The sequence below is a fragment of the Myxocyprinus asiaticus genome, chromosome 2 (assembly GCF_019703515.2).
Source record: "Myxocyprinus asiaticus isolate MX2 ecotype Aquarium Trade chromosome 2, UBuf_Myxa_2, whole genome shotgun sequence".
Classification (NCBI taxonomy): Eukaryota; Metazoa; Chordata; class Actinopteri; order Cypriniformes; family Catostomidae; genus Myxocyprinus; species Myxocyprinus asiaticus.
In genome coordinates this window covers 26,160,845-26,184,302 of record NC_059345.1, presented here as the reverse complement: position 1 = coordinate 26,184,302, position 23,458 = coordinate 26,160,845, and the positions used below count along the sequence as shown (strand labels likewise).

General features: G+C 37.7%; 1 protein-coding gene across 3 annotated transcripts; it reads right to left on the bottom strand.

The window, feature by feature from the left end:
* Position 1: 1 nt before the first annotated feature.
* Positions 2-19,610, bottom strand: LOC127413595 (myotubularin-related protein 1-like). 3 transcript variants are annotated; one of them, XM_051650858.1, is made up of 17 exons: positions 19,288-19,610; positions 18,443-18,548; positions 18,104-18,127; positions 16,466-16,489; positions 15,722-15,800; positions 15,524-15,618; positions 13,547-13,654; positions 12,951-13,052; positions 12,723-12,806; positions 12,478-12,627; positions 10,856-11,044; positions 10,150-10,335; positions 8,390-8,596; positions 2,900-2,992; positions 2,567-2,684; positions 2,227-2,435; positions 2-2,066 (listed from the first exon to the last, which is right to left on the bottom strand). In XM_051650858.1, exons 1-17 carry the CDS (start codon positions 19,410-19,412, stop codon positions 1,899-1,901), a joined length of 2,067 nt encoding a protein of 688 aa, XP_051506818.1. In that variant the 5' UTR covers positions 19,413-19,610; the 3' UTR covers positions 2-1,898. The 3 variants fall into 3 exon arrangements, with proteins under 3 accessions (XP_051506818.1, XP_051506836.1, XP_051506827.1); XM_051650876.1 differs by having other exon boundaries at positions 2,263-2,435; positions 19,288-19,606; XM_051650867.1 differs by lacking the exon at positions 16,466-16,489.
* Positions 19,611-23,458: the final 3,848 nt, after the last annotated feature.

The window sequence follows — 23,458 nt, the reverse complement described above, 5'->3', positions numbered from 1 at the left end:
CTTGTCTTTGATTCATTTATTCCTCTTCAAGAAAGTCACATTTCTTCCAATCTGACATGGATTTTATGTGTATGTGAAAAAAAAAAACAAGAGGTATAAATACGAATATACACTCACCAAGGAAGAAAAACAAAAAACAAGAAATTTTTTAAAGGTGCATTGTAAAGGTGACAAGTAATCAGATTTTTATAACAATAATTGTCATGTTCTTCAGGTGCATGGCCTAAGCTGCTGCATTGATCTGAATTGTTTACCACACTATATACACTCACTGAGCACTTTATTAGGAACACCTGTACACCTACTTATTCATGTAATTATCTAATCAGCCAATTGTGTGGCAGCAGTGCAATGCCTAAAATCAGGTAGATATGGGTCAGGAGCTTCACTTAATGTTCATATCAACCATCAGAATGGGGGAAATATATGATCTCAGTGATTTGGACCGTGGCATGATTGTTGGTGCCAGATGGGCTGGTTTGAGTATTTCTGTAACTGCTGATCTCCTGGAATTTTTCACACACAACTGTTCTATAGTTTACTCAGAATGATACCAAAAACAAAAAATAGCCAGTGAGCGGCAGTTTCGCGCATGGAAACGCCTTGTTGATGAGAGAGGTCAACGGAGAATGGCCAGACTGGTTTGAGGTGACAGAAAGGCTACAGTAACTCAGATAACCACTCTGTACAATTGTAGTGAGTAGAATAGCATAACACGTCGAACCTTGAGGTGGATGGGTAGAATACCATTTCAGGCACTTTACTGAGACCATAGAGTTCCTAATAAAGTGCTCAGTGAGTGTAAATACATAATAAGGGGAGGTACAAAACGTTGGCAACTCTAAACTGAAGATAAAGGCTTCTAGTTCAATATTAAAGAGCTCCACAGTAATTAAAAGTTTCACCAGTCTTTTTTTCATATATTACTAAATATATACAGTAATAGAATCATCGGGGGGTGAGGATCTGATGGTCCTTTTTTACATTCAGTAATGTAAACATACATTTCAGTAGTATAGGGTAAAGTGTGCATAGAAGCATGCTAGTACAGACACTACCTGCTGCACTCACTGGTATTTCGAGCACGTAATTCTACATTCCCACTATCAAGTGCTTGAGAGATGAAAATTGAGAAAATACAATATGTTGTTCCAAAATGGCAGTATCGCAACTGTAGTTTTCTCTCCTTCAACACAATAACCCATTCTACATAAAAAAATTTCAAATAACTATCCTACCTTATTCTACCAACCTAAAAGACCTGAAAACACAATCCAAGTTCATAGTTAGAGGAAAGTACTCCCTTAACAACAATAAATGTTTTGTCAAATTTATAAAAGAACTAAAACTGAGGTACATTTTAATAGGTCATACTGTTACTGGCACAGAGGAAGGCTATGCTGAGGTGACAAAGAAAAGCAATAGAAAAAAATTAACAGTAAAAAAATCAATACCAAAATGACACATGGAGAAAGACTGGGACTATAAAAAAAAAAGGAAAAGACACTCAAATTACTTCAGCAACATACCAATAAATTATTTAAATTTGAGCATATTTACAAATCAAACACTGGAAATTAAACGTGCAAGTTGAAATACTGGGCTAGTTTTCACAACCTGAATAATTTCTACTATGATCAAAAGCTTCTTAGATTATCTTATTAGAAGGAAAATGATCAGAATGGTCATAATTGAATTGTGTGCAATACTTTTCACTTCATTTTGGGTGTTTATGCAGTGAATGCAAGCTTTCTCCTGAGTGTGTAATAAATGCTGGGCCTCTATACATTCAACCCTAAGCATTTTCCAGTGAGAATAAAGGAAAAATAGATGGATGTCTCACATTAATATGTTTACTGTAACCTAAAGATTACTTCTACACAACCTGTGCATATTTTTTAAACACTGGTGTGTAGGGGTGTACCGCCATGTGAGGGAGAGTATGTGTGCTCTGAAGAAGAGGAGATAGAGTGTGATGAAGGTACTTCTTTCTGTAACTCCTCTACCTTCCTCTGAAGTTCTGCACGCAAATACAGCAACTCCTTCAGGTTCTGGTGAACAGGTATCTATACAAAAGACAACGGACATTTCAGTTTCCCTCGGAGACATGTTAATGTGTAAAAGCTCAGTAACAGGTTTAACATGCTTGGTGTATGTGTTAATGGCAAAAACCATGTAGAAATGTTGGTTTAGGAACAATATTGATGCTGTTGCTGTTAACTCAACTAATCTCTTTGCTAATGTGTTGATAACTTGTTGCACCTGTGGTCTCATACGGGGGTTCCAGCGAACGTAGTATCCAACCCACAGCTCTAAATGCCTGAGACTGGCCAGGGGGTACAGCACATGGTTTTCATATTCCACATAGAATGGGTTGGTGAAGTCCTCAGGCTGGCTATTGACGTAGGACCACAAAGACACTGTCTTACTGTTCACTTCCTGAAGGAAAGAAAAAAAAAAAAAAAAAAAAAAAAAAAAGAGGGAAAGAAAGATTTATTTATTTTTATTCATAAACAAAACTCTCAGTTTTGTTCCCATCCCTTCCCACAGAATGAAACAATAGTACATGCCTTTTCAACTCTCTCCTGTTCACTGTTGTAAAGGAATGTACCAAACAGGCAGCTGTAGAGGTGGTCCAGTGTGGTGATGAGGAAGAGCTCATTAAATTCAAATGCAGAAGGGAACTGAGAAGACAATAAATAGCCACAGTGAGTCCCAAATCATCACCAGCACAATCATGTGAATTCATGAAAGAATTAGAGGAATTGATAAATAATACATGCAACTTATGAGTGAACTGCAGAAAACACTGAATGATGTCATGAAGGTAATACCTGATAAACACTGCATGGATAAATAGACAATAATAAATGTATTGATAAAATAACTGACAGCTCACCTGTCTCATAATTTGCCAAACACAGTCAATAAACTGCACAAAAAGAGGGGAGCGCTCAGAGTTTGCATGATTTTCATCACCATAACCAACACGCTGTTAAGGAGAAAGATGGGAGTTACTACATACATTCTGATATATTTATGAAAGACTGTTTTATCATAATAACAATCAGGCCCAGATATACAGTGCATCCGGAAAGTATTCACAGCGCTTCACTTTTTCCACATTTTATGTTACAGCCTTATTCCAAAATGGATTAAATTTTTTATTTTCCTCTAAATTCTACAAACAATACCCCATAATGACAACGTGAAAGAAGTTTGTTTGAAATCTTTGCAAATTTATTAAAAAAATAAAATAAAAAAAAAAAAATCACATGTACATAAGTATTCACAGCCTTTGCTCAATACTTTGTTGAAGCACCTTTGGCACCAATTACAGCCTCAAGTCTTTTTGAGTATGATGCTACAAGCTTGGCACACCTATTTTTGGGCAGTTTCTCCCATTCTTCTTTGCAGGACCTTTCAAGCTCCATCAGGTTGTATGGGGAGCGTCGGTGCACAGCCATTTTCAGATCTCTCCAGAGATGTTCAATCGGGTTCAAGTCTGGGCTCTGGCTGGACCACTCAAGGACATTCACAGAGTTGTCCCGTAGCCACTCCTTTGTTATCTTGGCTGTGTGCTTAGGGTCGTTGTCCTGTTGGAAGATGAACCTTTGCCCCAGGTCCAGAGCGCTCTGGAGCAGGTTTTCATCAAGGATGTCTCTGTACATTGCTGCATTCATCTTTCCCTCGATCCTGAATAGTCTCCCATTTCCTGCCGCTGAAAAACATCCCCACAGCATGATGCTGCCACCACCATGTAGGGATGGTATTGGCCAGGTGATGAGCGGTGCCTGGTTTCCTCCAGACATGACACTTGCCATTCAGGCCAAAGAGTTCAATCTTTGTTTCTCATGGTCTGAGAGTCCTTCAGGTGCCTTTTGGCAAACTCCAGACAGGCTGTCATGTGCCTTTTACTGAGGAGTGGCTTCTGTCTGGCCACTCTACCATACAGGCCTGATTGGTGGAGTGCTGCAGAGATGGTTGTTCTTCTGGAAGGTTCTCCTCTCTCCACAGAGAAATGCTGGAGCTCTGTCAGAGTGACCATCGGGTTCTTGGTCACCTCCCTGACTAAGGCCCTTCTCCCCCGATCACTAAGTTTGGCCAGGCGGCCAGCTCTAGAAAGAGTCCTGGTGGTTCCAAACTTCTTCCATTTACAGATGATGGAGGCCACTGTGCTCATTGGGACCTTCAATGCTGCAGGAATTTTTCTGTACCCTTCCCCAGATCTATGCCTCAATACAATCCTGTCTCGGAGGTCTACAGACAATTCCTTGGACTTCATGGCTTGGTTTGTGCTCTGACATGCACTGTTAACTGTGGGACCTTATATAGACAGGTGTGTGCCTTTCCAAATCATGTCCAATCAACTGAATTTACCACAGGTGGACTCCAATCAAGTTGTAGAAACATCTCAAGGACGATCAGTGGAAACAGGATACACCTGAGCTCAATTCTGAGTGTCATGGCAAAGGCTGTGAATACTTATGTACATGTGATTTTTATTTTATTTTTTTATTTTAATAAATTTGGAAAGATTTCAAACAAACTTCTTTCACATTGTCATTATGGGGTATTGTTTGTAGAATTTTGAGGAAAATAATGAATTTAATCCATTTTGGAATAAGGCTGTAACATAACAAAATGTGGAAAAAGTGAAGTGCTGTGAATACTTTCCGGATGCAACTGTATCTCACATTAAGTCGTTGCTCAGGTCTCTACACTGTTTGCCAGTGGATGAATAGACTTGGAATGGACAACATAACCAAAACATTTATATTACAATATTCTTAAAAGATTTTGGCTGATAGCTATAATATACACATTTTTAGGGAAAAATTTAATTAAAACTAAACATTTTTATCTGCTAAGCATTGTTGTTTTTTTTATCCAAACAAAAATGAGGCTTTAAACCTCTCTATTAGGGTACAGCGGGGCTAAAGGCACACCTTAAGGAAAATGTGCTTTTTTTTTCAGGTCACAAAGAGTATCAAGATTGAAAAAATGCATTTATTTTTATTGAATATTGATAGAGCAATATGTATTAGTATTAATGGAAGTTTCTTTATATATATATATATAAAAAAGGTGGCGAGGAAGCCTCCACACTTGGACTAAAAGGCCCCCAGGGAGGTTCTAGTGATTTTGTGTAACTATAGGGACAATAGTTATAAGGCAAAATTTGTCAACTTACTTTTGAGACAGAATGATGCTTTTTTGAGTAACAAATTAAGATAATGCTTATTTAAAACAACCACTTCAGAAAAGGGTTCAACATTTCCTGTTAAATTCAATCCCATTTGGCATTTCATAACATGTCAAGTATTCTATAAACAAATTAATCTCCATTGTGATCGGATCAGTCAATGTGAGCCCATTTTGAACATTATGAACAAATCTATTTGCCCCATTTAAGAAAAAACAATGTTTTCCCCCTTCACACACTCATTGGTTAACAGACATTCTTTATTTTCTTAAGTTAGAGAGAATAAGGCTTTCCATCAGAAATGGCTCACACAAATTGAGAAACTTATGGGGTCCATTCCTCCAGTATATTTAAGAGATAAATGTCTCGCTCATTCCTGACTAGGATATCCAAGACGGGTATTGTTGTCATCTATTTCTGACTGCTTTTGTTGTTGTTTTCTTGTTTAGTTTTTTTGCCTAGTTTGTGGATACAAGCATAACAACTGTTTTTATCTATGACTTGTTATTGTTAAATTTTTTGTGCTTAAAATCAATAAACAAACCTGTTAAAAAACAATGAGTTTTATGGGGGCCTTTAGCCCCAAATACTATTGTCACATCCACACAGGACTCCCTCTCTCACTCCACACTCTGCTCTCTCCCTGAATCACTAATCGCTCACACCTGATCCCAATCCAGCACTCAATCACATTCCCTCCATAAATACTCACCCGGCACTCCATCGCTGTCTAGTCTCCGCAAGGGATGTTCAGACTCACCTGTTTGTCAGCTTCCCTATATGAAGCTGTACTCGTACCCTCATCCTCCATTTCTCAAGGTTTCATCTTCTTTCTTTGGCGTCCTGGAGAGGTGATCCTTCACCATTCTCCCTGGGAACACGAACTCTGTCATTCTAAGCTAAGTTACCAAACCCTTTATCATTGTTGACTTACCTGAAAAGTATCACCTTCAATGAAGCTTCCGCAATTGGGTTCAACCTGTCAGCTGTGTCTGTGTGTGTCGTGACAGAAGACTAGACCACAACCTTGAACCCAGCGGGAGAACCTGTTAAGAGCATGGAGCTGACGGGTGCATTTATGGAGTTGTTCAGACAAGATCTTCCTATTCAGAAATATTCAGCCAAGTTTTGTCAACTCGCTGCAAAAACCACATTATCTGACTCCTACCTTAGATTAATTTTTCGAATGGGACTGGCCTTCCACCGGTGTGCAGCTCTTCCGGAGGTGGGGAACCTTTCTCTTCTGGAATGTGCGAGCCACGCTGGCGATCCATCACCTCTCACCATTACTGACACGCTGGACAGAAGAGGTCATTCCCATCACTACGACCCACAAGGTGACTCCTCTCCCAACATTCCCCCTAAATAAATTGGGGGTGGGAGTTAACCCACTCCAAGCTCCGGTGGTCGATTTTCCCACCGCGGTCAGCGGCAACAACCACGGAGGTCACTTCCCCGTCATGGCCCATGCCTGCCACGGTTAACGAGCCAACGCCTGTAGCTTCGACCGTCCCAGGACCAACGCCTGTAGCCGCGACCGTTCCCACAACAATGCTCCCAGCTGTCCGGAAGAGAAGGAAAAGGACTCCGGCTCCCCAGTTGATGTTAGCACTTGCATCCATGGAGGCAGTTCCCCGGTCACTGCCTGTGCTCTCAACAACGGAAGTCAGTTCCCAGTCACTACCAGCTTGCTTCCACGGCTCCCAGCCTTCCACGGCTCTTGGCTATGGCTCCACCCCCTAAGGCTCCACCTCCTGTGACCAAATCGCCTTCTGACCCAGTCCCTGCAGTCACCTCCCTGGCCTCCTGGTCGTCCGCAGGCTCCTCCCTGGCCACCAGATCATCCGCCAATTCCTCCTTGGCCTCATAATCACCTCCTAGATCCTTCCCTGTCATCTGTGTCTTCCTGCCCTCCTCATCCAGCTTTGGGCACCAGGACTCACCCTTTGGGGGGGGTGGGGTGGTTCTGTCACATCCACACCGGACTCCCTCTCTCACTCCACACTCCGCTCTCTCTCCCTGAATCACTAATCGCTCACACCTGATCCCAATCCAGCACTCAATCACATTCCTTCCATAAATACTCACCCCGCCACTCCATTGATGTTTAGTCTCCGCAAGGGATGTTCAGACTCACCTGCTTGATGGAATCTCTATGTGAAGTTGTACTTGTACCCTCGAATCCCTCATTCTCCATCTCCCAAGATTTCATCTTCCTTCATCGTCCTGGAGTGGCAATCCTTCAGCATTCTCCCTGGGAACACGAACTCCGTCATTCTAAGCTAAGTTACCAAACCTTTTATCACTGTTGACTTACCTGAAAAGTATCACCTTCAATAAAGCTCCCGCGATTGGGTTCAACCTGTCATCTGTGTCTGTGTTGTGACAACTATCCTTTCACTTATTGGACAATTATTTACATTTTGCTTTAATCACCTCAAACAAAACCGAAAATGATAAATAAGAATATTGTCAAAATAAATGCGATAATTCCAGGAATTATAATTAGCTACATAAATTTGCAACATATCAAAAATGATTAAATATTAGATCAAATTGCCTCAAACAAACGTTAGACATTGCACGCAAAGATCTAATGGATCAGGAATTTTCTGCATTGTAAAGTGACAAACAGGTGTTAAGGAAAGTACTGTGGTAGTTTTTGATGCTATTTAGTGTTTTGGGAGAAAATCTAGTCAAATGTGCCTTTTACCCTTGGGGGGGCCTTAAGCCCCGTTGTATCCTTTTGCATTTTTTTTTTTTTTGCCCAATTTCCCTTATATGTAGCCTTCCATGAAAAACTGGAAACCTTATTTGGCAACAAGAGATGATTACTAGATACAAATGTACTGTTAATCCAGATATTTAATTCCTGAGGTAATTCACTCAATTCGACACAATAAGTGCAAGTACGAAAGCTTGAAAGAGATGGCAGTAACTAAGGGAAATCAATTCCACACACAGAAATAGGGTAAGCGGTTCTATATCTTTGTTATACACTACTGCGGAATAAACCATAATCGGAAAAAAAAATTACCAGTATTTTAACCAGTACATTCCCGACATCTAACATAGACAGTTTTCATGTCTGAGCTGAGCCCTGTAATTGGTTATACCCATTTTTTTTTTATACGCAAACTATACCCAAGGTCCCCTTTCTATGTCACAGTCTTTGTTCCTCACCGCAGCAAACTTGTGTCCGAAGCTGATCCATTCCTTCTCCAGCAGCACCTGGAAACCCCTGAGAGTTCTGTAGTAGGAGTCCAGCATCAGCATGGCCAGAGAGGTGAGCTGAGCTGTGCGGTCCCAGCCATCACTGCAGTGCACCACCACAGAGCTCTTACTGGACTCCACCTTATCTGCAATCTGCACTGCACCCACTAGCAAAAGCTACAGAGAAACAGAGCGAGCTCCTTTAAAAACATGTAATCTTCTTACATTCTGATTTATTAAATGAAAGAGTAGTGCCATTGCCACATCCCTACAGAACAGCTTCTGGGATCAAAGGTCACCCCTTTCATACTCCATTCCACAACATTTGATCAGAAACTCCAATCTAACATTGACTAAATGGTTCCCAACACAGATGCTGCATTGACAAAGATTTTGTGATGACTATTACAAATTGCAGCAGCATTTCTCCTTTAATAAATAACAAGGAAAAGCTAAATGTTTGGCACTGCTCTCTAAGGTTGTAGACCACCAATAGTGAAGAGGGGGAAAGTGTTAAACAAAACAAAAAAAAAAATCATAATTGACCAACTACTACAAATTTACCTTCCATATTTTGGTATTGGAAACATTTACATGTGCAACATTAACTGTACCATTAATAGATGTATAATGTAAAAGACAATATCATAATATGAAATATAATAGGAAAAGTCAAGAGTGATAACAAAGCCAATTGTAACGGTGGTTGGGGACAATTATAACACATAAATGAAATTATATTTACCCACTGTATCTCAAATGCTTTTGTATCTTATTCATGCTTTTATTTCATCTCGCCTTGATTACTGTAATGCATTACTGTAATTTTCCATTTTAAATCAATGCACTTTAGCAAGGCTAAAATCAGTGCAAAATGCTGCAGCTAGACTTTTGACACAAACTAGGTCTTTTAATCATATTACTCCAGTTTTAGCTTTCTTGCATTGGCTACCAATTAAATTTAGGGTTGTTTAAGATTTTATTAATTAGATATAGGACATTACATGGGTTGGCACCAGAAAATTTTTCTTTTAAGACCTTATGAAACAGTTAGACCTCTAGATCTTCTTGTTGTGAACTGTTGGCTCATCCAAGATCCAGATGCACAACTAAAAGTGATTTGTAGTGAAGGCCCCACAATTATGGAACAGCCTGCCCTGGGATATTAGATCTGTTGAATCTGTGCCTGTTTTTAAGTCTCCTTTAAAAACTCATTAGTATAGACTTGCTTTTTTGTTTACTATGTGAATGTGTTGTTTTACTGTGTGTTTTGGATTTTATGTTTTGTGAAGCACTTTGTGCTTAATCACTAAAAAGTGCTATATACATAAAATTATTATAAATAAGATCATATATCAAAGTAATAATACTGTTTCTTTATACTTATATTACCAAATGGTTTTCACCTTTATATGGTACTAATTCTTTTAGCTGTTAGGAATGATGTGTGTTTAATGTATGGTGTAAAGTGGAACTCTTAATAATTATCTGAAATTTTTTTTCTAAACTCTTTTTTTTAATATATATATATATATATATATATAAAAAAATCAATTTCTCACTGAAATTTCTAAATTTACTGAACATAGTAAGTGACATCACTCTTGGTAAACTGTTACAACAAATGAAGACATGAAAACAGGAAATGTGTATTATCCATCGACAAGGCTATTGGTAGATTTTGGATGCTTAAAGATGATTCATAGGAATTAAAATTATATGTTGTTTACCCGGATGTACTCCAGCCAGTGTGTGGCATCTATGGCCGAATGCCAGTGGGGCTCATCAATGGTGGGATAAACCACCTCCTTCAGCTTACGCAGAGACTCTCTCATAACATGAATGTTTGGTATCTCCAGGAAATTTAGCTCCATGTTGGGGTAGAAATTCTTATTTTCATAACCTCCATCTTTAGCCTGAAGATTGAAACAGCAGAAGATTAAAGGTGAAGATTCACAGTTTCCATTGTTACCAACCGATTGAAAACACTTTTTTGAGACGATAGCTGACAGATAAAAGATCTACATCAGTGCAGATGGCTACTCAATAATTCAAAACTATATTTAAGGAAAGCTATGGAAAGCACATGTGTGTGTATATGACAGAGAGAAAAAGAGCAGTGAAGTTTAAAGATTTGAGTACACATTGAAAATAAGGGATTTAAAATGTATTTATACTGTATCTGGATGAAAAAACTAAGTTTAAGGATTTTAAAAAATGTAAAAGAAATATAGAACAAATATATAATATTTAAAATCCTTCCCTATTTCTAGTTCACTAATCAACTAAGCAATTCGTGACATTCACCATGTTCATTCCTTTAACACAATTCCTGTAAATTTTTCAATTCAACCCCACTGGATACTACAAACTCAGCAAACAACCATATATTCAACCATCTTTGTCAATTGAGGCTGGATATTTTCATTTTATTACCTTGTGATTATCAGCCACAGTATTCTGGCGAGCATCAAATATGGTGAGTTTATGTGACTGTGCATTGGCATCCATGATGGTCTGCAGGTAGTGCTCATCTTCCTTACACCGGCGGTCTGTCGGGCCCACCATAGGCTGACTACAACGCACTATAGTGGCCTGAGTTTCTGGGTGGATCCATGAAAGGACCTGAGAGAGAAAAAGGAGATGCAGGAGTCCAGGTATCATTATTTTTATAGATTTATTTGACCATCAATATTGGATATTCAGAGAGATGAAAAAATTGTAATAGGCAATTGTTTACAATAAACAATTATATTAAAGTAAATAAAAAATAATACTCTCACATTTACACTAAGCTGGATACAGCTTTCCCAATTCAACCCTACATTGAAATATTGTGATTCTTTTTCTCACAATATTGCACTGGTTTTTATATCAATATTTTTTCATATAACATTCATCCTGCACATTCATATAATTTCTTAAACCCAAAATATACTTTGCAGGTGCGGACGCTAATCTCATCATCAGCAGAGTGCACGAGCACTTAATGCGCAGCCTGATTTTTCTAACCACGCGTCTTTGAATATGCAGAATGCACTAATTAGTTGTTTTCACTAATTAGTGGGTCCACAAGGTGGCAACACTCACATTTGAGCTGTTGCTGTCACAAAGAAGTGCTAGAAGAAGATGTAATTGCCGCTAAACATCATGAGACGAAGGTAAAACCAACAACAGTGTATGTGCAAGTCAAGAGCGCATGTGTGAGGAGGTCAGGAGATACCTGCATATGTAGAACTCCAGTCTAAGGGAATATAAAGACATCTTTATGGGTCTAAACTCTTGAAGAGAAAGTCCGGTGTCTCATGGCAGTCGTAGCGCACAGTTATACCGCCTGTGTATGCGTGCGCAGTTATATGGAGTATACTTTTGACAGGCTCGCGTTCGACTGTACGCAGATGCTGTGTGATCGTGTCAAAATAGAAGTATACCTAGGGCTTATCAGTTCAATTAATGATGAAGCAGGCCATCTAAAAAAGTGCAAACTCAGAAACCGGTATTTCTACCAGAAAAACTCGGGATAATTGAGAATGAATAATACAGTGATCAATTTGTTTCCTTTGGCGCAAGCCCCGTCCTACGGCTCAGTGCTCAGATACTTGCTCGAACCATCAGATTGTGCTGGAAGGCAATTTCAGAAGGGGAGAGGAAATTACCCCTACGGCAGGTTGGGACCTAAACTGGTGGTGGTGGGGGGTGAAAACAGCAGGGGAAAAACAAACGATCTACAAGACATAACACTGGACAAAAGTAAAGCGAAACTCGTGAGAATAATTGAAACAGATTCCCTCTGTTCATTCACACTCTCTTGTGGATTTGCTGGTTCTCTCTTGCACATTAGGTGCAGATTCAATAGCAATCCAATTATGATACCGTGATAGATCTTAAAGCATTGAATCGTGAACTATCTTGCAATGTGAACCGCATCATGAGGTAGTTAGTGATGCCAAACCATAGAGCAGAAGGTGACTGCAATGCAAAAAATTTAAATATTAAATGGAAAAACATGATTTGTAAGGTAAAGTTAACTGCAGGCACAAACACATGCACTCACTTACCGGTATGCGGTGTTTAGCTCTAAAAGAGGCCACTCGTTTGATCTCGTCATCTTTAATGCTGGACGGGGTAACAAGCAAAGCAGGATAGGTGTCACATACTTCATAATTACTGTTATTCTTACTGATGGTCCAGCTCTCATTTGGCAAACCCTGCAGAAACAGAACCAGAAAGTGAAGCAGTATTGTACTGATTTGATGTTGTCAGGCAGATACTGTAACTCTACTGTATTTCAGCGCTGTCTCACCATTCTCTTATATTCTGCCATTGGATCATAAACCTTCCATCCATCCTCTGGAAACTCCTCTTTGTATTGGAAGGCAAAGAGTGGCTGGGAGAGATAAAGAAAAATATCGATTTGCAGGGCCATGAACCAACTGCATCACGGGAATCAGGAATGACTGACAGGTCCACTGGCAAATCACTATGATCTGAGGATTCTGAGGATTTCTAACTAACAAACAGACTGACGTACCAGGTCATTTGACAGGGGGAAGGCATGCTTGGTCAATGTCTCCATAATTTCCAGCTTACTTTGCTCTTCTTTTTTATACGCAAACCTGGGGCTTCTCATATCCTAATGAGAGAGATCACAGATCACTGGTGTTTAGTTTGCTACAACAGATATCAAATGTCTAAATGATCATATTAAAAGTGCTGCTTTTGAAGTTGAAATCAGAACACATTGTGTCAGACCTTTATAACAATAATAATAATTCAAAACACATGGATTAATGAAATAGGGTATGATAAGGACAAGGGTCAAACTGAATCAAAATCCCAATAAAACCATTAAATATCTATTACAGATGAAACCTTTAGATTACTAAATCTTACCAACAAAATGATTGTCAAAATACTAATGCTATGGCAAACAAGATTAGCCAATTGAGCTATTATATAATGTATTACTGACCTAATATAAAAATCCATTGAATATAAAGCAGCTAAGAAAACAATTACCACTATAGAAAATCTCTGTGATTTTTTAAACACAGATCCTGGACTCTTTTGTTGTGGATAAATGTTTACTATGGGTGGACCAGAAAGTTGGAGGGTGGTGTATCTGACCTTACAGACAATTTCCATGCCACTAGTATCCTCTCCATGGCTCTGTACACTGATAGTCTCTAGCCTGCTGATGGCACCAAGGTTCACATCCAGCACAAAAGGAACATCCTGCAAACAGATGGATGAAATAAGGCTATCAATTATAAACTTCAACTACACTCAGAATTTACTGATAAAGAAAAACAAAATCATAGTGTGGCCCCAAAATGTATTGGGACACTTAACCCTTTAAGATCATATTGGCCCAGATATTTTGATTAATAACAAAATATTAATAAGTAAAGACTTGACCAACACAAAGTAGGTATCATTTTCAAGCTTAGTATCTGTACTTTACAATGCATGTACACATTATGACCAAAACTGAACAAGTGCTTTGAAATTTGCAAACAAAAAGTGTTCCGTTTTGATACTTTATTTATAATTTTGCACAGTACATATTATTCTAATTGGTTAAAACATCAACCTGATCAAATAGCCATGCGTCATATGTCGTTGGAAAGCTCTCGGAGAGTAGAATAGAACCAGCCTATCTGTTTTACTCACAGACAAAAAATATAGTGAGTAATAGCTAAGTAAATGTCTTTGACATAAGTTTTAAATGTTAACAAGTGTTGCTTATAAGCTGCGTTTTCACTTATAACTTCATGAAAAATAAACAGAACATAAAATATCACATACCATTGCCTACAAGAGGGGATTCCGTTAATACGAGCTCACACACAACATATTTGGATTCTTAAATCATTAGATAATCCACACAAAGCACAATGTGCACACAGCTACCTGCAACCAGAGGTGGAAGTCATCCAAATATGGGCAGAGAGGATTGTTCACTCTAATTACATATGGGCACCAGGAGATGGCGCCAAGTACATGACAAAGACTCAATGATAGCTCAAATGACAGAGAACTGAACTGAATGAGATCTCATTACTCATACCTGCATGCTTTGGAGAGAGAGCATACCTTTAGTAATTGTTGTATTTGAATGTGTAATCAGTTCTTATATGCAATTATTATGTTTTATTTGTTTGGAGAGGCTTTTGGACACTTGGAGACGTTTTTGGATACTAGGATAAATTGTATTTGTAATGCTATAACTTTTGACTGCTTTATTGTATAAACACAAAATTTTAGTCAGTTCTAGGTGACATGATTGGGAAAAAAACAAAAGCAGTTTTTCGGAGCCATCTTATTTCCATCCTGAGATATATAATGTCAAATCAGAAAATAATTTTTTTTTGTGTGATTTTTCTGCAGTTTCTTAGGCTAAAAGAGCATCATAATTTGTCATAATCTATATCATTAAATTTGTTTCATTTAAAATAATACCAAACAATTTACCCTCTTTTTTGTTGTTGTTGTTTTTGTAGAGTTATAAGACTTTAATTTTGGGCATGCCACTGAAACATGAAATCTTTAAAAACACCTTCAGAGCTTAAAGGGTTAAGCCTTAATTAAAATGTATGGATTTCATTTGATTAGCTTAAAAAATATCAAACCAATATTTAATATTATAATATATGCATCTGCAAACAAATAATGCAAGAGCTTTTTTCAGATCAAACTTCACTTTTCTAAACAATTTTTGCAATTACTTTTAACCAACTGGTCCCAAGGTCATTTAGTAGTCATTCAGATTCTCTCAGGTTCAACCAGGAGTGCTAGAAGAGTAACCATAGATGTAGTTCACCACATTAATTGTGGACATGTTCCAGTAATGTTTGGCAACTGAAAGTAGCCTAATACATTTTTAATAGTATATTTTCTTTAGCATTCAAGGCAACAATTTGTGAAACAATTTGCTTGAGAATTTTGCTTGTGATATCTTTTAACACCACTTGGTTTGTTATTTTGTTATCTAATGAAATGCCATTAATACATTTTAATTCTTAAGTATTAAAGTCTATCTAGAAAGAGTCTAGAAAGAACTCCGAATAAAAAACTAATTCCTGCTCCACTCTTGAGACACACCCTTTCAAGACTGACGAAGTAGAGTTTGTAGTCCGTGACTGTCAGCGTGCCGGTCACAGCTCCAGTGAAAGGACAGATATACATCACGTCTTTAACTGCAAAGACAGCAGAAAAACAAACGTCACCCAACACCAATGCACAAGCATAAACAGGAAGCATACAGCAGCAGAGATGAGAGTCTGGAATGAACAGACACACCAGTGGTTTTGATTGTCTCTCCAGGAACCAGTGGCACTTCGTCCATGGGTGCTTGTCTTCGTACATCGCTAAATACTTGCTAAAGAAGTACAAGACAAAAAAATCCTTTCAAAACTCCAGCCAGTTTTTGCAGACTCATATGAGTGTAATATTAAAGCTGAAATCATGAAGTCTACAGTAATAAAAACCTTGTTGACAGCAAGATGTTAAGGATTAACAAATGGCTAGACAGCAGCAAAATAATGTGAGAGTGAGTGGAAACAGAGAAACAAAGGAGGAATATAATGCTGGCAGCAATAAGGTGAAAAGAGAAATAGAGGGGTGTTAAAGCCAGAGAAACTTGCCAGAGTATGAGACAGCAGCTCAGAGTTACTGTCACACTGATAGACATGCTCTTCACCAGAGTCCTGAAACTGAGCACCAGCCACAGGAGAAACAAGGAGAGAAACAGAGAGAGTGAAAAGAGCACAAAATGAGGCAGATAAGAAAGAAAAGGTTAGTTATATAGTTTCTGCAGTTTACAAAGAGTTAAAGAAACAAAAGACTGTAACAGAAGAGAGAGAGAGAATGTAACAGACAGTAGTAGTTGATAGGTCACATCCTCACACAGATACAGGAAGCATGATTTGTGGAGGCAGAGAGTAGACACAATGAACATACAGTTGCTCAGCAAACAGTACGCAACTAAATATGGTTCTGGTTTCTATACTGATCTAGTTCTCTAAATCTCAGACTCAGCCTTACCCTCAAGTTAGGCCTCCTGGATACCTGGGATCACAGATAGACATCGGACAAAAAGAAGTTTCAAACAATACACTGTTTCATTAACATGTAGGTATCAACACTTAACAGTTTATGGACATATGACTCTTTTAACAACTAAATGAAACATATACAAATGGCTTATGTATGGAGGAAAAACATGTACACTTAAAAAATGATTCCTGGCAAAAGTATGATTAAAAAATATTTTTTTTTTAAAGAGATTTATTTAAATATGCTTCACTTTGCTAAGCAGGGCCGCTTCTGAGCATATGGAGCCCCTAAACGAAATACTACTTGAAGTTACATTCTCCCTTCCCTCTCGGGTCAAAAGGGGACCCCTATAACTGTCTAATTGAGCCATAACAGCTGCCTGATTCTTACTCACAGATTTCAGTATTTCAAAATAATAATAATAATAATAAAATTTGCTTTGCTGGGCCCACTGGTGACTCAGGGACCCTAAGCGGCCGCTTATAGCTAGAAAAGGCCCCTGTTGCTAAGTATAAAATAAGTTCAATTCATAGTTAAGCAAATGTAGCCTAACTGCTTTGCGATTGAAAAAAACTGCTTAAATCTTATACATTTTTTTTACTATGTTTTTAAAGTCATTAATTCTGATTAAATACATTTATTTTGAATTCATAATATGTACACTATTTAAAGACTTCTCAATTCAATTTGATGGAATTTGGCATTCAATTGAAGTGTGAAAATCTTAAAAATAGACTGAAATATTTTTTTGAGCGTGACTGTACAAAAAAAAAAGACTTTTGACTCACAGTACGCAAAATACCTAAAAGTATCTATTGCCTGTTAGCTTGAAAATCTCATCAAAACAGTGCTAAATTCTGAACTGTGGTTCTAACATGGTACAGTCATACAAATATTGGAAGTTCACATCGATAGCAGGCTTGACTGGCCTTTTAACACAGAACATTTATAAGAAAGGCCTTAGCCGGCTTTACTTTTTAAGAAGGCTTAGGTCTTTCAATGTATGCAGAACCATGATTAGCTTGTTTTATCAGTCAGTGGTAGCAAGTGGTGTCTACGCGATGGTCTGCCAGGGAAACAGTATTAAAGGTGCGGATGCCAACAGGATAGATAAACTGCTGAGGTGGGAGGTGGCAGAGCGTGTGTGTGTTTTTAATTCACTACTGTGAAATGTATGTATATATATATATATATATATATATATATATATATATATATATATATATATATATATATATGTGTTGATGGATGTATGTTGTACTGCACAACATACATTGCTTAATAACTGCACTTTAATATTTATGTGCTACTGTAACAAAGAAATTTCCCCTTTGGGGATTAATAAAGTATTTCAATCAATCAATCAATGGTATAAAGTGTGAATTAGTAGCCCAGGGTGAACAGTGTGAAATATGGAGCAAGATTACCCTTGGGTTAACAATTTTAAGTGTGAATTTTTTTTTTTAACACAAAACAGAACACAAGCAACACTAAAGCAAACAGACATATTTGTTGTGTTATCTAGTTTACAACTCAAAGCAGGGCAGAGCTGCGATCTTGTTAGAGCAAACTAACAAATAGGCAATGCCTGCACACAAATAAACACATCACTGCTGTCACCCTTACCCTGAAATCTATCTTCTTCCCAACCTGTCAATCAAAAACATAACAGGTATCATAACGGCCCACTCTGGGACAAAAACGCTTAACACAACCAGGCCAGATCCATTCTGAATAGCATGTTTACATCTTATTTACCAATTTAATTTCACAGACAGTTAAGATGCAGTGCATAAACAAATGAATAATCATTTGACTATAAAGAAGATAAATAATACAAACTGACAAATGAAGTCCACACAATATGCCATATCGTGTGTTCTACAAGCAGTGGTTGGTAAATTTCATTTCCAGACAAAGGAAATCTGATTATAAGGTGAACTATAGATTTCTTCATAATCTAACCTTGCACTCGCTGGTCCCGGCTTCTGGAGGGACAGTGCCAGAGATCTGGCTGGAGATAGTAGCTGCTATAAGCTGTTTACACCACTCCACATGAGATCCAGTGGGGCTGAGTAAGAAGAAAATAATAATAATACAGTAATAACACATTAATAACGCAGTCAAGCAAGTGCTTCAGCCAACATGTCTGCTTTCAGGTAAGAAAATCTAAAACTGTTTTGGTTTTTATTCATATACAGCATATACTGTAGGCTCAGTACTGGCTGAATGTAAATTAAATCTATTTGGCAATGTGCAGTGCTAACATCGCTCTGATCAGTCGGCTAAAGATGACAGATGGCGATATGAGGTCATCAAAATGTGTCACAAACTGTCTAATCTGTCACTGGTTACAAATGCAACATATTTTGTAATACTTCTATCATGTAAGATGTTTAATAAACGTTTTTAATTCTTTAATGTTGTAGTTATTGTAATGTGCCTAGCAGCTACAGTCCTAAATCTGGGCCCTATTTATGAGCTCACACTGCTTCGTTCAAGAATGGGGTTTCGCATTTCGCAGCTTTGACAAAATAATTCGTTATCTGAGCAAAAATAAGCAGCGATATACGGTAAATATAATAACAATGTTCATGTAGTACGCGTCTCATTTCCTCATCACAGCCGTGTGTGCATCATCGTGCACATGCACAGATCGCTTTATTGATAAAAAGAAATAATAATAATAATATATTTTGATATATATATATATATATATATATATACACTTATATATATATATATATATATATATATATTTATACATACACACACATTTCAAAATTTGGACACAAAATTAAGACATATACCTGTCTAATGAATTTACGCTGTCTTGTTGCTGTATTGATGCAGGATTTCCTCCGAGGTTTCGTGGTTTTCTGGGCAAAGGAGGCAACACCGGAGTGTCCGAGCCAGACAACTGCTGTTTCTCCATTTCCAACTCTCCCAAATGTAATTGTGTATGCTGTGAATGTATTAATTTCCTATTATCCGAGAGCTGGATGTCTGTTTTTAGAGAGTCATCTCTATCTGTGTTTATGTGCAGCAGTCTGTGGTCTTCGCTCTGCTTCCTGTAGCGCTTCTGCTGCAAATACCGTTTCTATGTAATGTCATGGAAACGGCCATGACTACACCTCCTCCCACCACAGCCAACATTTACATACTGGTATTGGTGTATGTAAAAATACATATAGCAAAATTAACTTTTTTTTTTATTGTGATTCTGGAAAAAACAAACAATAATGTAATAATTATTATTTTTATAATATATATATATATATATATATATATATATATATATACATACACACACATACACACACACAGGCGGCCAAAAGTTTGGAATAATATACAGATTTTGCTGTTTCGTAAGGAAATTGGCACTTTAAGCCACCAAAGTGGCATTCAGCTGATCACAAAGTATAGTCAGGACATTACTGATGTATAAAACAGCACCATCACTATTTGAAAAAATTCATTTTTGATCAAATCTAGACAGGCCCCATTTCCAGCAGCCATCACTCCAACACCTATTCCTTGAGTAATCATGCTAAATTGCTAATTTGGTACTAGAAAATCACTTGCCATTATATCAAACACAACTGAAAGCTATTTGGCTTGTTAAATGAAGCTAAACATTGTCTTTGTGTTTGTTTTTGAGTTGCCACAGTATGCAATAGACTGGCATTTCTTAAGGTCAATATTAGGTCAAAAATGGCAAAAAAGAAACAGCTTTCTCTAGAAACTCGTCAATCATTGTTTTGAGAAATGAAGGCTATACAGTGCTTGAAATTGCCAAAAAACTGAAGATTTCAGACAAAGGTGTACACTACAGTCTTCAAAGACAAAGGACAACTGGCTCTAACGATGACAGAAAGAGACATGGAAGGCCAGATGTACAACTAGACAAGAGGATAAGTACATCAGAGACTCTAGTTTGAGAAATACAGGTGCATCTCAATAAATTAGAATGTCGTGGAAAAGTTCATTTATTTCAGTAATTCAACTCAAATTGTGAAACTCGTGTATTAAATAAATTCAATGCACACAGACTGAAGTAGTTTAAGTCTTTGGTTCTTTTAATTGTGATGATTTTGGCTCACATTTAACAAAAACCCACCAATTCATTATCTCAACAAATTAGAATACATCATAAGACCAATAAAAAAAAACATTTTTAGTGAATTGTTGGCCTTCTGGAAAGTATGTTCATTTACTGTATATGTACTCAATACTTTGTAGGGGCTCCTTTTGCTTTAATTACTGCCTCAATTCGGCGTGGCATGGAGGTGATCAGTTTGTGGCACTGCTGAGGTGGTATGGAAGCCCAGGTTTCTTTGACAGTGGCCTTCAGCTCATCTGCATTTTTTGGTCTCTTGTTTCTCATTTTCCTCTTGACAATACCCCATAGATTCTCTATGGGGTTCAGGTCTGGTGAGTTTGCTGGCCAGTCAAGCACACCAACACCATGGTCATTTAACCAACTTTTGGTGCTTTTGGCAGTGTGGGCAGGTGCCAAATCCTGCTGGGAAATGAAATCAGCATCTTTAAAAAGCTGGTCAGCAGAAGGAAGCATGAAGTGCTCCAAAATTTCTTGGTAAACGGGTGCAGTGACTTTGGTTTTCAAAAAACACAATGGACCAACACCAGCAGATGACATTGCACCCCAAATCATCACAGACTGTGGAAACTTAACACTGGACTTCAAGCAACTTGGGCTATGAGCTTCTCCACCCTTCCTCCACACTCTAGGACCTTGGTTTCCAAATGAAATACAAAACTTGCTCTCATCTGAAAAGAGGACTTTGGAACACTGGGCAACAGTCCAGTTCTTCTTCTCCTTAGCCCAGGTAAGACGCCTCTGATGTTGTCTGTGGTTCAGGAGTGGCTTAACAAGAGGAATACGACAACTGTAGCCAAATTCCTTGACACGTCTGTGTGTGGTGGCTCTTGATGCCTTGACCCCAGCCTCAGTCCATTCCTTGTGAATTTCACCCAAATTCTTGAATCGATTTTGCTGGACAATCATAAGGCTGCGGTTCTCTCAGTTGGTTGTGCATCTTTTTCTTCCACACTTTTTCCTTCCACTCAACTTTCTGTTAACATGCTTGGATACAGCACTCTGTGAACAGCCAGCTTCTTTGGCAATGAATGTTTGTGGCTTACCCTCCTTGTGAAGGGTGTCAATGATTGTCTTCTGGACAATTGTCAGATCAGCAGTCTTCCCCATGATTGTGTAGCCTAGTAAACCAAACTGAGAGACCATTTTGAAGGCTCAGGAAACCTTTGCAGGTGTTTTGAGTTGATTAGCTGATTGGCATGTCATCATATTCTAATTTTCTGAGATAGTGAATTGGTGGGTTTTTGTTAAATGTGAGCCAAAATCATCACAATTAAAAGAACCGAAGACTTAAACTACTTCAGTCTGTGTGCATTGAATTTATTTAATACACGAGTTTCACAATTTGAGTTGTATTACTGAAATAAATGAACTTTTCCACGACATTCTAATTTATTGAGATGCACCTGTAGATGCCTCACATGTCCTCAGCTGACAGCTTCATTGAATTCTACCCACTCAACACCAGTTTCATGTACAGCAGTAAAGAGAAGATTCAGGAGTGCATGCCTTATGGGAAGAATTGCAAAGAAAAAGACACTTTTGAAACAGAAAAACAAAAAGAAAAGGTTAGAGTGGGCAAAGAAACACAGACATTGGACAACAGATAATTGGAAAAGAGTGTTATGGATCTTAACCCCATTGAGATTTTGTGGGATCAGCTATACTGTAAGGTGCATGAGAAGTGCCCGACAAAACAGTCACATCTATGGCAGGAGCTACAGGAAGCATGGGGTGAAATGTCACCTGAGTATCTGGAAAACTGACAGCTAGAATGCCAAGGATCTGCAAAGAACTCTTTGTAGTTTTTTTTTTTTTTTTCAAATTGTAATAGTAATTTTTCATGTTGTTAATGTCCTGACTATACATTGTGATCAGTTGAATGCCACTTTGGTGAATAAAAGTACCAATATCTTTCCATAAGATCAAAATCTGTACATTATTCCAAACTTTTGGCCACCAGTGTATCTATCTATCTATTTACTTTTAGATTCTGATTGTAGTATTCATGCATTCATTGCAGTCAGGCATGCTTGCAGGTGTTAAATAACGTTCTAATGTAAAACTTTGGATAAAAAAAAAAAAAAAAAAAAAAAATGCATGAAAAGGTAAATCACTCAAAATAATTTTTGCCTATTTTAAAGCTTTACACATTTCAATTTCATAACAAAATGCCATTAAATTGAATTGTGTAATCTTTAACAAAATTAAATTAATACAACTTTGGTTTATTTTATTTATGATTACACAATTCAATTTGATGGAATTTTGTTATTAAATTGAGTAAGCTACGGTGCCAATAATTGCTTTTTGGAACTATTGGCAAAAATCTATGCCGATAGTTTTTATTTTTCATTCCTCCATGTTCATCTGTGGCCGACGCAGGATGATTCTAACAGCGACCCCTGTTGGTGAAATAAAAACAATCACTGACACCTCAATGGGGATTAGCTGTAGATTAATTGGTCTCAATCTATCATCATTGACAATATTCATCCATATTTTTTTATCCTCACTTCTATGCATATTTTGATTAGATAATCAATTGCTCTAAATTGAAATGAGGGCATGCAAAGAAAATTGTGACTATATAGAATCTTATAGTCGCACGCACACACGCACAACCCTTTTTATATGGTTATTATTGGAATTTTGGTTGAACAACTATGTCCATACCTGTTATCGTAACGAAAGACTACGAATCTTTTTAACATGCAGTCGATATATATATAAAAAAAAAACTATCAGCTGATTAATTGGTTATCAGCATAATCCACTATTGGTCGACCTCTATTGCATAGTGCAGTATCACAATATCACTTAATAAAAATATCACAATCAAAATGCTTGGGAAGACAAGA

What these genes read in the sequence shown, in the direction of transcription:
- LOC127413595 (XM_051650858.1), bottom strand. Translation starts at nt 19,412, where the DNA reads ATGGAGAAACAGCAGTTGTCTGGCTCGGACACTCCGGTGTTGCCTCCT. An exon ending in ACTTCGTCAGTCTTGAAAGG is followed by an intron (nt 13,655 to 15,523) that starts GTGTGTCTCAAG and finishes ATCTGTTTGCAG; the next exon opens with GATGTTCCTTTTGTGCTGGA. An exon ending in ACTGGCTGGAGTACATCCGG is followed by an intron (nt 8,597 to 10,149) that starts GTAAACAACATA and finishes GTTTCTCTGTAG; the next exon opens with CTTTTGCTAGTGGGTGCAGT.